This window comes from Thermobia domestica, chromosome 3 (assembly GCF_964235325.1).
Source record: "Thermobia domestica chromosome 3, izTheDome1.hap1.1, whole genome shotgun sequence".
Taxonomy (NCBI): domain Eukaryota; kingdom Metazoa; phylum Arthropoda; class Insecta; order Zygentoma; family Lepismatidae; genus Thermobia; species Thermobia domestica.
In genome coordinates, this window is record NC_137456.1 from 324,455,441 (window position 1) to 324,474,036 (window position 18,596).

The 18,596-nt window shown below is 38.5% G+C and overlaps 1 protein-coding gene across 1 annotated transcript in view; it reads left to right on the forward strand.

The window, feature by feature from the left end:
- Positions 1-18,596, forward strand: part of LOC145681184 (glycoprotein 3-alpha-L-fucosyltransferase A-like) — a 129,605-nt gene that overhangs the window by 79,598 nt on the left and 31,411 nt on the right. The window contains exons 3-4 of the mRNA XM_081752666.1: positions 1,364-2,005; positions 3,676-4,154. Of these exons, the coding sequence (XP_081608792.1) occupies positions 1,394-2,005; positions 3,676-4,154 (1,091 nt within the window). The 5' untranslated portion in view covers positions 1,364-1,393. The remainder of the gene's footprint in view (positions 1-1,363; positions 2,006-3,675; positions 4,155-18,596) is intronic.

Genomic DNA, 18,596 nt, shown 5'->3' on the forward strand with positions numbered 1-18,596 from the left:
ACCTCACTACTGACCTCACTTCTACTCTTGACTAATTTTCCAGACGAGTCAGGTATACATGATTAGAATCCACTCCACCATTTCCCTACATGTTACTTTGAAATTTAGCCCTTCCGATACATCTCTACAATCTGCCTAGAATGTCAGCAGGTGTAGTGTTTTTGTCGCAGAGGAACCTCACTACTGACCTCACTTCTACTCTTGACCAATTTTCCAGACGAGTCAGGTATACATGATTAGAATCCACTCCACCATTTCCCTACATGTTACTTTGAAATTTAGCCCTCCCGATACATCTCTACAATCTGCCTAGAATGTCAGCAGGTGTAGTGTTTTTGTCGCACAGGAACCTCACTTGTACTCTTGACGAATTTTCCAGGCGAGTCAGGTATACATGATTAGAATCCACTCCACCATTTCCCTAAATGTTACTTTGAAATTTAGCCCTCCCGATACATCTCTACAATCTGCCTAGAATGTCAGCAGGTGTAGTGTTTTTGTCTCACTACTGTCCTCACTTGTACTCTTGGCCAATTTTCCAGACGAGTCAGGTATACATGATTAGAATCCGAAGCCTTCAAACTTGCACCAAGACAAACATGTTATTAATCTACAAATAAATTTTCGTTAAATTACAAATAATAACAAAGTTTTATGCTTCGTAATCTTTGTGTCGATGATTCCTCGTTTATACCCCTGCCTGAATGAGAAAAGTGAGATCAGAAGTGCTCACAGGCAGTTTTAGATTGCAGGTTGTGCCCATGATTTTAAGAACGCAAGAAATCACATAGTAAAACTTTAAATGTTATCTCTGCAAGCTAGAGAAAGAATCCTTACCTACCTAATAATTCTTGTGTACAACTTTCTGAAGCTGTATGAAACTTTCCACCATAAGCTTCTAGCGAAAAAGTTGAAAATTTTACCGATGTGGCTTGTCTTAAGATAGCGGTTCGCAAGTTGTGGTAGGCGTACCACTGGTGGTACGCGAGATGCTGCTCTTGTGGTACGTACGACTTATGGTAATATTAATTAATAATATGCTTTGGTGGTACGCCGGTGGAAAAGGTTGAGAAACCCTGTCTTAAGAGACACCACTGCCTTAAATGCTGGGAAGGCGTGAATAACATTTTAAAGTGATTGATTTTCATATGAAAGAATGCATACTCTGATCTAGAAATTTTATACTAAAAAAGAAGCACATATTCTACACTTATAAAAATAAATGTTGCGAAATTGAATAACATTTTAATACTTTCTCTTTAGTATTATAAATGTGAAATTATTTGAATGAATATGTTGTGATAAATCAGTCAAAGAGGAAATGTAATAGTAACTTACGCTTTATTCATTTTTTTCTTTGCAGGCGTGTGAATGATGAGTCACTAGTTGAAACATGCCCCCTGGGATATCTCTCAGCAGAAGCTTCATTTACCTGCTTGGTATAACCTGTTTCCTGTTCTTGGCCATCACTGTCTATCAGAAGGAGACATGGGATAGGTTATTTGCTGCCCAGCTGACTCGACCCACCGAGGCTGTCACCGAAGACAACATGAACGACGTTGATAATGAGGTTGATGATGTGCTGAAGCAAGATGGAGAGCATGCTCCCAGCATTGGGCCCAGAGGTGCTGCGTTGCCACCAGCTCATGGTGACTATTTCGAAAGACCATGGTATATGATCGGTGGATCTCGAAGACCTAAACCTGCCGCTCGAAACAAGAAGACTAACAAAAGAGTAGCGAAACTGTGGCCGAACGAAGACCCAAATTCTGACAGAATAACCAATCAGTTGATGTTCATGCCTCCAATAAGTGAGGATGACGTCGTCGCGGATTCTGACTCAGTCCCCCTTAAAAAGATTCTTATGTTTAATGGATTAAGTTCATGGGCACCATTGACAGCAGGTAGAGAAGTATTTACCAAAAATCATTGCCCAATAGACACGTGTACTATTACTACTAATAAAGACGAAGCAAAACATGCAGACGCCATTTTGTTCAACAAGGTACGTCTTGCGACCTTGCTGGTATAAGATTTAAATATTATATGATAAAATTAAATATTGCTCTATTCAATAATTATGTTTATTTATAAGGTAGATATCCAGGCCTGGAGTATATTAATTTATAGGTATATATCTATTCATATATTTTATTATCAATAGCGTAAGGTAATATTTATTCAATTTATGCTGTATATTTATGTATATATATTAGAGCATCATTCCCCCATTACTTAAGAATTAATCATATTATTATTTATAGTTTAGCTAGTGCTAACGTTGATTTTCCATGCTAACTTTTTCTTTTAGAGCCTGTCGAGGAGGCTAGAAGTGAAATCCATTTTATTCAGTTTCCCTTGCTGGGAATTTTCCATTCGAGTAGTTGGCGCTAAAAAACCTTCGAAAGAACGTTTGTAGTTAATTTTTTTAACAGGCCAAAACATATAAAAATGCTGCCCCCTCCATCTTCGGGGCTGTGCGTTTTAAGGAGTCCTGAGTGTAGGATCTTGGCCAGCCAGTCCGCTGCACTGTAAGCGAATAGTGCAGTTTGAAGAGAGACCCTTCTAGATAGTTACTGTATGTAGTCAGATTAGAGATTCTACTACAATACTGATGTCCGCGAAAGCAAATGGGCTTTGGCCCTGAGATAGGTTAAACAAATGATAGGGAGTTAGGAATAAATTGTTATTTTACATATTTGATCCTACCCCTATAACAGAGGCTACTTGGGTCACTATTGATTGATTAGAATGAAAGTATTTAAGCTTCCTAAGGGTCTATGGCAGAAGTGAATGACGCTCGTATAGACTCGAGGAATTGGATCCGTCCTAATGGTGGAGGAACGTTTAATCTGAATCCGAACGTGTTTGGGTTCGATCCCTTGTTTATATATTTTTTAGCATATTTAGGTGCTGTAAATGATTAGAGATTTTCTCACTGCAACTTTCATTCAAGAAAGTGTAAGAGTGAGTAATTTACCAAATTCCTTTTTTCTTGAGTGTAAGGAAATTAGTAAGAGCCACGGAGTAAAGGCTGACAACCTATCCTTAATACAAACCTATCTTTTATATATATATATATATATATATATATATATATATATATATATATATATATATATATACTTAAATTAGATAAGATTTCCTTTTGTGGACTTACTTGGAGTCGCAGAGACAGGGTTAGGCCAGACAGTGACCCATGAGTCAAGGTCCAGTTTTTATAAAGGCAAGGAGTACGGTCCAGGAGTAATTGAATACTGTAACCCGTATTTCCACAGGTCCCTACAAAATTAGAGAAATTGATGATAAATGATTTAGGATATTTAGTGGATAAATAAAATTCTTCCTTTCTCCATTAGTTATTGGGGAAGGGTAATGGGTAAGTAGGAAGTTTGCGAGCATATAGGGACGGAGAGGCGTTCTGAGTTAAAGTCATTACCCTACCTATTAATTAGAGTATTAAATTTTCTGTAAATAAACTATCAACCTCCAATTTGATTTCTCGATCTTTCATTTAATATTCTTTGATATGAGCCAAAAAAAACCTAGACGTAACGAGCAGATACATATGGGAGGACGTATATACGGAAAATAAAAAAATCATACTCGGAAGAAAAATAAGATAAAGCGAGAAGATGATTTAAAATATAATAATACATGATTTTTTTCTTCCAGTTCAGAAGACATTTTGGAATGACTGGGTTTCGACGCCCTCCGCGCCAGGTTTGGATCTTGTACTTACTAGAGTGTCCGTATCATACATCATACTTCGAGAGTTACCACGACGTATTTAATTGGACAGCAACGTATCGATGGGACAGTGATATTGTGGTGCCGTACGAACGATGGGCGTACTACGACGAGCGCGTAAAACAAAAACCTCAAGAAGTGAACTACGCTTTTAATAAGACGAAACAAGTTGCGTGGTTTGTATCCAATTATGGAGACACCAATGGGCGTCTTCAATATGCTCATGAACTACAAAAATATATAAATGTTGATATTTATGGTTCGTGTGGTACGAAGAAGTGTCCCCGCACACGTCAAGATGAGTGTTTCAAACTATTGGACCGGGAATATAAGTTTTATTTAGCTTTCGAGAATTCCAATTGCAAAGACTACATTACAGAGAAACTTTTCATGAACGGGCTTGGGTAAGTAGTCTAGTTTATTATTATTATATTTAGCGAGTACAAAATTTAGGGTAAATATAAGAACCACATTCTCTAAGGCTGGAACAATTAAAAGAGGAATACCACAAGATTTTTCCTTGGGGCCTCTATTGTTTTCAATTATTTATTAATGTCGGTATCCTGATGCACGATAACAATATTAAATTATTCAAGACTATTAGATATAATAGTTCTGTAGAATCTCTCAGTGTTGTATAGTTATTATTAATTGGAGCAATTAAAATAAAATGTTTGTTAATGTAAATCAAATGTCATATACCCTCCATGAAGGAACTATGGGGGTAGAAAGGTTTAGTTTGTAGCTCATCTTTGTTGGTAACTAATGGGTGGATCTATGTTGAGCAACGTGTTTTCTCTCCAGCCTCGTTGTTTTGCTATATTTTTAAAAGATAACACATATGTCGTTGTTTCGTTGCTTCAATTAGGAGAGAAATGAAAAAAAAAAATAATAACTTGAAGCAAGATAACACCACTTGTTATTATTTTTTCAACTATGTGTTATTGCGTTTTTCGCCCTTGTCTTTTCCCATAATTGATAATAAGTCCTTCAGTATCCCAACAACACACTTATAGACCCTACTTATGATAATGGTCGACATGGTTACCAGCTCGTTAATTGCAAGATTAAGTTAAAAAATACGTTATGGAAAAATACGTTACGTTACTCTCTTAGGAAGGAAACGTACTTATAGTGAATGTTGTCCAATGAACAATCTCTTGTTATTTGTCCAATAGTTTCGACGTTTTGCTTCTAATCGGAATTTCTACGTTTTCTGTAGAAGTTATGTTGCCAACGGAGTTGGTTTCCAAATGTTCAGCCAAAGAACAATTACGACGTAGGTTCAACATTGGGTTTGCTAGCCTAGTACTGTTTCCTCACTGTTGGGTGTACTGTCTGTGCCCACAGGGGTTTGGGCTACCTCCATTTCTTCTATCGAGATAGGTTTTATTTTTGCAAAAGCCTACATATAAGGATATTTTTTCCAGGAAATTTATAGGCAAAATCTTCCCTCTTCCCCTACTTCTTTTTGTTTGGAAATCAAATACTAAGAGCATTGAAGAGCAAAGCGATTAGAGTTAGTACAACAAAGAGAGAATTCTTACGTTGTCCTTCCAGAAAATATACAGGGTCTTCATTTATTATGAAGCCAAAAATCACTGATGAAATACTCACACCTAAGCAATAAAAAAGTCCAAATGAACATAAGGCGAAAACGCGTTGTTTCAAAGTTACGGGATTCCGAAATGGAGTAAATTGTAATTTTGAGGCTCCTCAGCTCGAAACCTATGGGAGATATCAAAGACAGTTCAAGAAATATTATAGGAACTAGTACAACATCTATCTAAATAACTGTTTCAGAGTTTTGAAATATCGGCGGAACGGATTTTATAGAGGGAGCTTCTGTATAGGTTCCGCTCTCCCACATCTCTGTAAAATCATGTGCGCCGGTACAATCTAACTTTGAAACATATGTATTTAGATAGAGAATGTACTAGTTCCTCTTTGGCTGTATTTTATATATCTCATAGTTTTCGAGCTAACTTTGAAATAACGCGGTTTTCGCCTTATGATCATATGGACTTTTTAAAAATTGTTTAGGTGAGAGGATTTCACCAGTGATTTTGGTTACATAATAAACGAACACCCTCTATATTCGAGAATATAAGAATACTATCTCCCTCATAGCTAAACGGTTAGCATCGCGCCTTCGACGTGGGAGTCCCGGATTCTATTCCTGGCGGGAGATAATGTGATTTGGATCCCACGTTAAGCTGTAGGTTCATGTCTCATAGAGCCTCGCTGCTGAAAGGGACGCTAAACTCAAAATCAATCAAATCAAATCAATACAAGAATACGACTGGACGAAGAAGAGGTAGTAATCAAAAGAAAATTCAAGCACTTAGGGTCAATACTGTAAGAAAATGCAGGAATAGAAGAGGATGGAAACAGCAGAATTAGCGCGGTTGGATAAAATGGAAAGAAACGATAGTAGTGTTGTGTGACCGTAGTACACCAACACACTCTAAAGGAAAAGTTTACAAAATAGCAGTGAGACCAGCCATATTATATGGAGCGGAATGTTCGACTATGTGATGAACAGAAGTTGCGTGTTGCGGAAATGAAGAAGGTGCGATGGATGTGTGGAGTGAAGCGAAAAGACGGAATTAAGAATGAAGTGATCCGGTGAGCAGTAGTAGAAAAACTACAAGAAAGTCGACTGAGGTGGTTTAGTCAAGTAAGAAGAAGACTTTTGGAATACGTAGCTTACCGAATGGAAGCTATAGAACTGATTAGAAAACGAGCACAAGGCTTGCCAAAGAAGTAGTGGGGAGATATGTTACTGTGTGGTGTCACAGAAGATATGACACAAGATAGAAACAGGTGAAGAACAATAATCCGAAGCCGACTCCCAGCTAATTGGGAAGAAAGCTTAGAAGAGGAAGAAGAAGAATCATCCCAATTGCATGGAGTTAAAACCACTGAAGAATAAGGAGTAAATTCTCCCACAAATTAAGGGGGCAGACTACTAAATATTTTTCAAAATCTAACAATTTTTCTTTTGCCAGTTTTTCGTAAGTAAAAGAAATAATGAAATATAACTTATCTCAGTAATAGATAAGGTTATTCTACGCCCGAAAATAGGAAGAATTTTAAGTGTTGCCATCCATAGAAATTACAGTGTGACCAAAATTTGAATTACCCAAGAATCTAAATTATGACAGAGACTAGAAAAATGAACTGAACTGCAATTGATGCCTTATCCTGCTGTCTGTGTTCCTTGTTAACTACTTTTTAAATAATATTTGTATTTTGTTTGTAATAAAGAGTACAAAATAAATAATTTTTAATTATCAGTAGAATTAAAATACAATTATTATTTAAAAAATAATTAACATGGAACACAGACAGTATGATAAGTCATCAATTGCCGTTGAGTTCGTTTTTCTAGTCACTGTGATAACCTCGATTTTTGGGTAATTCAAATTCTGGTCACACTGTAATTTCTATGGATGGCAACACTTAAAAGTCTTCCGATTGGTATTTTCGGGCGTAGAATAACATTACCTATTACTGAGGTAAGTTTCATTTCATTACCTCTTTTCCCTTACGAAAAACTGGCAAAAGAAATATTGTTAGCTTTTGATAAATATTTAGTAGTCTGTCCCGTTAAGAAACAAATGCCCCATGATAACTTTCGTTTAAAAAAAATGCTCGATTTTAGTGGAATATGGTATACAATTTCTGAGGCTTCGGAATTATTCCCGCTGCTTGAGTGTAAAGTCAGTCAACACTTGGAGAGTAAATTTAACACTTCCTCTCCTATAATAAATCTAGAAAATACGTCTTACAATAGCTTCCGTAAAAAAAAAAAAAAAAAAAAAAATATGTTCGATTTGATTTGATTTTCAATTGAATGTCCCTTTTAGAAGGGAGGCTGTATGAGATGTGGACCTAGAGCTTAACGTAGAATCCGAACCACATGAACTCGTGCCGGGAATCAAACCTGGCTCTCTCACATCAAAGTCGCCACTTAATCACTTAATAGCCAGCCAGGAATGAGCTCATAAAAAAAAAAGCGTGTTCAATTTTGACAGGCTATGATCTATACCTAGGTATGTTCTGTGAGGCTTTCTTACAATTCTTACCGCTTTGAGGTTAGACCTAAATCAATTAATAATAACGAAGGAGCGAGCTGTTGCGCCTATGCCTTCGGTCCGCTATACACTATTCTATAGGTTAAATAAAAGCTCTTATTACTTATATTTAACTAATACAATTTCGTAGTTTGCCCAACAACTAACACGCGGTTACACAAATAGTAATACTTTTTTCTATTTTGAAGTAATTAAATTGAAACAATACAGTTTTAATACAGTTGCAATCATGCGTAAAAGTGAGGGGGAACTTGGAGGATCCCCTTTCCCTCACTTCCGAAAATTATATATGGCGTCCCACGCCTTCCTAAAAAATTACAATGGACAAAGATAGGCACGCGGGACGGCGAAACGTCATGCGTTCCTTTACCTTTCCAGATTCACTTTTACCGCTGGTTGTAATTCAATCGTCACAATAGTACTAAATCAGTAAATTTCCTCCACACTAGCGGCCAGGTAGGCAGGCAGTAGAGCCATCTACGAGGGTCACTACGAAAGTTTTGAGATACGCATTGTTGTGGCACAGTATTTGAATTCCAACAATTGCGTTCGGTACTGGTATCCATACGCCACTGATATATATATATATATATATATATATATATATATATATATATATATATATATATATATATATAATCCTAGACAATTCGTTTCCAAGATATTCAAAGTGCTATCTAATTTCGTCACACCACATTGTGTTAGGAAGCTGTGTAGGTCTCTACTTGCCACTTATGGTATCCAGTAGAAAATTTGCTTTTTTCTACCTTGTATTGTTTGTTTCCTAAGAGAATTATATCTCTCTATCTATCTCTCTACTATCTCTCTACTATCTCTCTCAGATATATATATATTCTGGAGTTGCCAAGAAGTATTGGAAAGAATTTCATCCATCAATGGATGGACAATTGTTGATAATAGTATATATATATATGCGTGTTTCAAATATGAATAACACTCACCACTTCACTCATATGACCCCAGTTTTTATTCTTGATATCTGATCATTTGAAATTAAGGAATAAACGGTTTTATCTTGTCTGATGGCTTATATATTTAAACTGTACCTATAAGAATTTCTAAAAAAAAATTAAAAAATAAAAAAAATTCTGTTTCCCCACTGCGCCACTAATAGTTTGGTATGTACACTCACTTCCAAAATGATTGCAGCATATCTATAACTGTCTTCTTGTAAGAATATAATGTGATAATGATTTTGCAGGGCATTTTTAATACGGATACTATAGGTATAATCGGAAAATGTATATTTGTGGTAAATTTCATAGGAAAAGAATTATAAATACGAAAATTAGAATGAGTAAAACAAAATGTTGCTAGATGGGAAATAATGTTTTATTTTCGTCTTGTTGTTCTTATTTACTGCTCTTTTGACATAAAAGTTGCCACATACATGTCTTTGGCGATTATACACACACTAACATTATAAGACATACTGGGCGAATTCGTTATCAAATTATATTCCTACAGCAACATATTTACAGACATGCGACAATAATTTTGGACATGAGTGTACAAAGCATAGCAAGGTTCTTTATGTAGGTCAATTGATTTGGCTATGAAAAATGTGTACCGGTATTCAACAAGATCTCCCTTCCAACTGCGTGTGTGTGTTTGAGTTTGACTGAGTATAGTAAACAGTTCTGCGAACTCGAATTACTTCAACATCCGGTTCTAACGAACAGGTGCGAACCGGCTGAATAGCACCACGGTTACGCGTACATATTCGTACACTTAACCGTCTCATTACTCAGTTTACTGTTACATGTTCTTAGCAACACAAATAGATCTCCACGAAATACAATGTAATTTAACTTTAAATATCTATATACTATACAGGATAAGTCAAAATGATGGACCAGATTTCAGAAATTTATTCTGCGAAATGTAATAATAAATATATGTAATTGTGAGACATGCGCTTCAAAAGGTTAACTTTTAAAAGTTTAATTTTCACGCAGTGTTTCCACTTTCTACCGCTAGGAGTCAGCAGCGAGCAGTTAAGGAAAATGGCGTTGACTGGAAAACAGATCTTTCTGTGCGCTTGATTATCATGTAAATAAGTCTGTGATTAGTATGCAACTGCATTTTCCCGTACTAAATACCGGAGACCATTCGTAAGTTGTATGGACATTTCAGAGATTTGGGCTACATCTGTAAACGAAAATCAACTGATCGTCCAACGACTGAGGAAGAGACAGTAGGAGGAGTTCGCATAGATTATTTATCGGCTTGATGTGTGCTGTGTTACGCGAGGTGTTCACATAGTAACACTTGTGATATGTTTAAGGAAAACTTTGACAGTTTACCTTTGTTAGCACATGTCTCATAATAACACAAGTTTATTAGACTTCATAGAATACATTTCTGAATCGGATCCATAATTTTGACTTGCCCTATATAAGAGAAAATGTCGTGAGTGAGTGAGTAATCAGAGTCCAGACCAAACCGTTTAAGCAAGAAACTTGAAATTTTGACAGTGCATAGGGTTTGTGATGTAGAGTACCACTAAGCAAGGATTTGTTGGAAATTCGAGAAGGAAGCGGGGAAATACGGGTGGCAAATTATTACGGTTAAATGTCCATAACTCCAAATCTCGGAAGGACAGAGACGTGGAATTTGATATATGGAATTCCCATTTAAAATAATTAGACATGTATTTAACCGTTTATTGATATTTTTCTCTAGAAGGTAAAAAATGGAGTTAAAATTGTTATAACACACTTGGAAAGTAAATGTATGTACTATGTGGCGTACGTAGGTTACATGCGTAAATCCTGTAGTTTTTTTTACTTAACGTACAGTCCTATGTAACATCCTGCAACAAACGCTGAAGCGTGTAACTGAAAACGTATGTTTTATACGAACTTTCCGTATAAGTGATGCGAATAAATTTACTTTCCGTACGAAAGAACTTCATGAAAGCGGTCAGGATCTCACATATAGATAGACGTCAACATATAGCTTACGTATGTACGTAACACACGTATACGTATGACAGAGGACTGTTAGACGTCAGACATCGAGCAGCGGCACGATATAACATCTAAGCGAAAAAAAAGACAGTACGTACAGATGGTGATAAGAAAAATGGCAACACCTGAACGAAATTGCAACTTACCAGATTAATATGGTGTCGGGCCACCTTTCGCCTTCAGAACAGCCTTGATGCGACGTGGGATGGAGGCATAGAGGTTGTGAATGGTAGCAAGTGGAATTTTACACCATTCCTCGTGCATGGCCTACGTCTATGAGAGAGGATGGAGGTGGAAATCGTCGCCGGAGTCGTGTTTCCAAGACGGACCACAGATGTTCAATTATGTTGAGATCTGGGGTTGGGCGGGCCAGGGGAGGTGTTGAACTTCATCCCGATGTTCCTCAAACCACGCTGCAAGAACGCCAGCTGTCTGAATAGGTGCATTATCACCTGGAAGATGGCGTCATTGTACGGGAACAACATCCGGACCATAGGATGCAAGTGGTCTCCTAAAATTGCGACATAATCGTTGGCAGTGATTCGTCCGCTAAGTGTGACCACAGGACCCAATAAAAACCATGATATGGCGGCCCACAGCATCACCGAGCCGCCGCCATGTTTCACAGTTGGGCGGAGACACTGCAGATCATAAGCTTCTTTGGGCGTTCTCCACACATAAACACGGCCCGTGGTTGGGAATAGGGTGAAGGATGACTCATCCGACCATATCACACGTTTGCAGTCCTCAACGGTCCAAGTTGCATGGTCGCGGCACCATTTGCGGCGTGCGAAAGCGTTATGGTCCCTGATGAGCGGTTTGGCCCGTGCAACACGACCCCGTAAGTTCGTCATGTAATTCGCGGTGGACTGTGATTGTCGAAACAGGGCGGGGGAGGTGCTGATTGAGTTTCTCCGTCACTTGCTCCGCAGCGGCACGACGGTTCTGCGTGACAATGCGCTTTAATACCCGGTGTGACCTGTCACTCATGATTTCTTCCGCTCACTGTTCCGCTTCCATGATGTGGTTTTCCCGTGTGTTGTGTAGGCCGTCATCACCTTCGACACTGTCCCACGCGACACACCTAACACAGTAGCCACTGCCGTCACACTCACTCCACATAACAGCGCACCAACAATTTGCCCTCTTTGAAACTCTGAGAGGTCTCCCATTTTACACTACCTCCGTCTGCTGCAGCCACTGAACACTGCTGTTCCACTGCGCCTGACGTAGTATGGAGACCGACCTAACACACCGCCACCAGCGGTCCGGCGCTGCGGGCGCCACAACACCACTGCTAACCCATACATCTGACGTGTTGCCAACTACAGGTGTTTCCATTTTTCTGATCACCATCTGTATGTAGCATATAGATAACGTATACTCTGCACAAAATTCCGTAACAAACCAGAATTCCGTATATTTATACAACATACCGCTGTCCGGATAACGGATTTTTCTCAGTGGATGATGATCATATCTCAAATTCTTTTCAGAGTAATTTCATTTGGTATTTAGACTTCCCATTTAAAATAATTAACCCTCTTCTTGACAATGTATCCTTTGGGATACATAATGTTTTTGAACATTTTTCGTTCTTTGACTACCTATTCTTGGCAATGCATCCTATGGGATACATTACGTCACAGCCTTGTCTAAATAAAACATGTAACTAAAATGTGCAATTATGTATTGTTTTATAATGACACGGAAGTCGCTAGGGATGGGCACGAGACGAGTCGAGACAGGATTTTCCTGACAAAATTCGAGTCGAGACACGGTCTTCCAATAGAGAAATATACATTTTTCTAGTCGAGACATCACTTTTACAGCACATTTTCGAGGCGAGACAGCCACAAATCTCGTCTCGTAAGCATCCCTAGAAGTCATATCCAGTATTTTTTACTGAGAAACACAAGTCTCCTTGCCAAGAAAAGGGTTACAAACGTGTTCCAGTAGAAGAAAAATGGCGGGGAAGAAAAAAGAATTGGAGTTACAATTATTGTAATAAGATGACCATGTTAGATATAGTTTACTTTCAAGTAAGATGTGTGCGATGCACAAATAAAAGTTAATGACTCCCTGATTCTCGCTTCTGTCATATTATTGATCGATTGATTAATTTAAGATCAGCGTCCCTTTTAGCAGTGAGGATATATGACACGTGGACCTACAGCTTAACGTGGGATCCGAACCACATGAGCTCCTACCGGTAATTGAATCTGGGTCTTCCACGCCAAAGGCGCGTAAGCTAACCGTTTTGCTACGAGAGAGTTCTTTCTGTCATATTATGTCCATAATCTTCTTCCACAATGAAAATAAGTTGTGTAGATCATATATTAATGCGTCTGTTCATTAAAACATATTTTCTGGTTATTATTCTGCAATGAATGCTATTTGTTACGAGGTGATGTTACATGAACGAGAAGTATAGGTGTAGCAACCCATTCTACGATGTGTCGAATTGATTTGTATCTTGTTAATGTATCTCCTAGTAATATTATGATGTGGTTATGGCAAGCATTGTGATGCGGATACATTATTAAAATTGATTGCACGAAATTTATTCATTTATTGGTATATTGAGATAGATTCATACACTTATCAGTCGGCAAGAGTATTCCCGCGAAGTACACTTGTCTCACAACTGTTGCACGCAGGGACGTACACAGGAATTTATTTCGGGAGGGGTCTAAAGCGTTTCGGGGGTCAAAATACAATTTGAGGCTATATTATATGAAAAGTTCTAAAATTGCCCCTAAAAGTAGACTACATGTACAAAAAAAGTCAGGATTTCGGGGGTTGTCCTGACCCCCAGTTCCCACCCCCTGCGTACGCCACTGGTCGCACGGTATATATTGATAATCTGAGCTGGACAATTTGCATTTATACGACTGATTTTGTTTTATTTACATGGACATTTATATTGAACAAACAAAATGGAAACAATATACTGCAGTAGTAGTAAGTGTTTTCACATGAGACACACTTACTACTTAGAGAATATATTGCTACTACTTCGGGAACCACAGATAGGCTGACCTTGCAATATCCAGTCAGTGGCGGATCTATCCCGGACCGGGGGGCTAAGCCCCCCCAGTTTTCTGAGTGACAAAATAACTGAAGCTATTATTTATATATTTTTTTGAAATTTATAGTAAACTCATGATACTGTATATCTATCATAGTCTAGCTGTGGCTGCCACCCGCAGTTTTATCTTCTAGATCCGCTTCTGTATTCAGTGAAATCAAAACTAATTGTATACTGCCGGAATCAGCTCCATTCGAGCGTCATCTGCTTCAAGTTGTTGCAGAGTTGGATGGAAGCAGGACCGTTTCAAGCCGTACTGATGAAGTTGTCAAATGTGTACCGATAAGTGTTCTCCAGGGTAGCATTAGTTCCAAGATACAATAACAACAACGCCACAAACAGGGAAAGGAAACCCACGAAGCATAACATAAGCGGATGATCGCCATTGGACATACGTAGATACCCAAGAGCAACCCACAAGAGCAGTACATCTATGATGCTGCTGGTATATCCATTCTTTGCATACGGTGTACAGGTGCCTCAACGGGCTTGGACCCTTCGTAAGAAGGTCAGCGCATGTATCCCCCTTTCCCTCTACCACAGACAGGAGCGAAGCAGTTGATGCAAATCCCATGCACAACATACCCAGAATAGTGGGTGGTGATACTATTGAATGCTGAATTACGATTCAGTCTACATAGAAAATCTAGACGTATTACGTTTAGAGGAGGCTTAGACCTCTTACAGTCGCTCCAAGATCCGATAAATGAATCATTACGAAGAAGGTGTTATAGTCATGTGGGCCCCACTTGACCGATGGACGGACGAGATTACTGTGCTGAAGCAAGGCACGCCGATTGCCAAAAAGTATTGAGATAAAATCCTTGAATCTATCGTAAGGCATTTTCGACCACAGTTCCAGTACGTGGACGATAACACTCGTTTCCATCGTGCATAGTTAGTAGATGAGTTCTTGGAGGGAAGAGGCCTGCACATTCTCCGGACCTCAACCACATTGATCATGTGTGAGGCTCCGTGGGAAGAAGGGATGTAGCTCATCATATCCTTCCCTTCCAATCCTCAAAACGTCTTGCGAAAAGTAGAATGTCTTAACACTCTTATAAACAGCAAGTATTGCAGCTCAAGAGACCATACTCTCTATTTAGCTGTATAGGATCACCAGAAACATCTGACTCTTATGGACCCGTTTAGTCACGGCTATATCATGGGAATCATTACAAGGTTTGGTTCATATAATTTTATTCACGTAAATGGTTATGTTCGGTTCTCTTTCAGCTTCCGTACATTGTTGTACACTGTAATATATCCCTCTAATGTCTGTCAACACCTTCGATTTTCCATTTATCATTTTCATTTTGGACACTTGCGTCGATTCGGGTGAATTCTTGCTGTAAGTACTCCAACTGATCTCCACTACTCTTCTGTTTCAAACTATTCTTAATGATCACAGTTTCAAGCTGTGGTCCAACGGTATTAAAGAGGGAGCTAACAGTGTTCTATGGGGATCTGGTCCCCCTCTAGTTACGCATATGGATATAGCTCAACTTAAGCTCCAAATTTGTATGGAAAAAATTAATGCTTATGATATCTGACCGCACTTTACTATGGGAAAATTTTACATAGTCGTTTATACCCTTCTTTGTCAAATCTTGAACCTGCGCCTTATAACCACCACTACTTGACGTAGCAGTCCTTCTTGTAGGCTTGAGCCGCTCCAACGCCATTTATTAGCTATCGGCTTGAACTATCTTGAGCCTAGCGACGAACACGTTGTCATGTCTCTAACACTCTTACCAGGAGCAATCACACACAACGGGCATGAAGTTGTCCGCCATTTTGTATTTGTTCCAGATATCGACTTAATACAAACGAATTATTGTTACCTGGAAGAAACCCTATCAATTCATATCCATTTAGACCAATTTTCATTTGGCAGATAATCCGGAACTCTCTACGTTCGGAGTCCCTTGTTCGTGCATGGTAGGATTGTGAAACATACAAAATTTAATGCAGCAAGTATGACTTCTTCAGTTAATTTTTTACCCGTCCTCTTTACGTTGTATAGTTTCCGAACTATTGGCGTCCGAAAGTCATTTTCCCACGCTTTCGGCACCTTGTAGATCCGAAACTATGTCCGATAGCCGAAAGTTCAAGAGAACTTTTTTCTTGTCTCAGTGGCCGGAGTCACCTCGCAAGATGTGTAACACTTATTTTGCCACACCCGATATAAAACGCAATTTATATAAGACTGAAGGTTACTATTTTTGTAACTTAATAACTCTTGAACTATTTGACTGATCTCAATCAATTTTTCAAGGTACATAAGGTTGAGATCTACAAACAGTTTTGTAATTTTACTTTAACGGTAGATCCTAGGGGAGGGGGAATGGGAGAGGGACGTATAAATAAAAAATAAAACCTAATAACTTTTGAACCACCCAACCAATCTTGATCAAATTTTCAAAATATATCAGGGTCGGGCTTTCGATGTTTTTTTATCGTTTCACTTAGACGAGCCAGCATACGGAACGGGGAGGGTGGAGATATATTAAAAAAAATAAAAATAAAAGTGACTGCATTTGTGACTTTATCACTCTTGAACTACCCGACCGATCTAAATAAAATTTTCAACATACATGAGTTTAGGGGCGGGGATTACTTTAGGCTATTCACTTTGACAAAGCAACGTAGGGGAGGGCGATAGGGAGAGAAATTTTAAAATGATCAAAAATGGCCGATTTTAGTGTTGAGTCCATAGTTTTAGGAGTGGCTGAATTTAACAATGATAATTCTGATGCCGTGTGCCGCAGCACGGAGGAAGAGCGCTATATATAATAATAATAATTGAAAATGACCAGTATTGGTGTCTAATACATAGTTTTCGGGATTATTCTGATGAACTGTGACTTTTCGATCCGGTTTAAATGCAAAATCAGCTCCGCCACTTGCGGGAAGGGGAGAAAGTTATATAAACTGATAGATAATTGCCAGTATCAGTGTCGAATTTATAGGTTTCTGAGTCGCTTAGACGAACAGTGGTACTTTTGATCCCGTTTAAATTCAAATATATCTCCACAACTTGGGGAGGAAGAGATATTTAAAATGATCGAAAACGACCGATAATTAGTGCTGAATCCACATTTTTGGGGAATCGCTGAGATGAACAGTGACACTGTCGATGCCATGGCCGGGAACATGGAGGAGGGGGAAATATACATATAAATGATCTAAAATGACCAATCTTGGTATCGAATCCATGATTTTTAGGGTCGCCGAGATGATCAATGATCTCTTCGAAGCTGCTTAAATTGATGCCATTAAAAACGAAAACAGTATACTTCACGGGTACTTCACATAAAATACGTGGTTGTGCATTTAAATTTTCATTTCAACCTAGCGAAGCGGGTAATATATGCTAGTAATACTAATAAAGCTCGGGTACTGTTCTTTCTCTATTTCAAAACCACCTATATTTTAAATCTCCTATAATATCTATTACTGGAGCACTCAGTATATTTTTGTTTTTCGTCCTTATACAACACCAAGGTTATAAAGGAAGTTCTATTTAATGTGGGTTTTGACTTTGAATCTGATAGGCCGTTCCCAACCATACTACCTCACCTCCAGAAAAACTGGATTACAGGGCAGAGTCCAAAGCAAGAAATCTTGCTAAAAACTTTAGTTCGCGTACTAGTCATAGCACATACTTGGATATTTTTCAACGAATTTGTATGAGACGAGACCTGCAAATGACACAGGACTGAAAGTTGAGCTTACTCCAGATGTCGAATCTGGTATCATTCTAACCAAAAAATCCTAATGGCTGACTACTTTGATGCTCATATTTCATTCTCATGTAAAAATTTAGGGTGATCCCGGCCCCTTAGACTCCCGTGGATTTAGGCCCCTGTGACCCCCTACCCTCGAACACAATTTTCTGGGAGAAAACCTCTATCCTTCCTTTTGTCTGCCTTTTGTGAAAACATGAAAAACAAACTAGGTCACAGAGCATAGAGTTGGAAACGATTGACAAAATTCCCCTTGGAGTTATATCTCCTATGGTGCTCAATACGAGTTGAGTTGATTTTATCGTCCCTTTCAGCAACGAGGCTGTATGAGACGGGACCTACTGATTAATCGTGAAATCCGTACCACATGAGCTCTCGCCGGAATAGAACCGGGGTATCTCACGACAAAGGCGGGTACGCTAACCACTTAGTCACGAAGAAGCTCGGAGCTCATATTATAAAAAAGAATAAAACACATTATGGGAATTTCAGTGTAGACAACTAAGTGCGACGACTGTTAAATGAATATTTTTCATCTTGAAAAAATGTGCTAATGGTCAATCTTATTTGATAATGACATTTTTTAAAAAAATAGGATTCTCTTTTCTGTAACTCACTACAGTATATAAGTTAAATTTCACACAGTGTGCAAAAGAGGGGAAGGGATTACAAGGTACGATGGATGGACTCTGCTTCCTACACGAGGAACGAAATCTTTCTTGTAAAATTCAGCGTTGCACACAAAGAACCTGTGTGATTGACTGATAGCTACACATAAATTGACAGAAAGAAAGTCTTAATTTTAGTACTGAAGCTGCCCGCAGGCGTGGCTTCTGCGCCTTGTAACATTGTGTTTAAAAATAACAGACACAAGGTCAGTTGTCAGTTGCTTAGTTCTTTGTAAAACAACTGA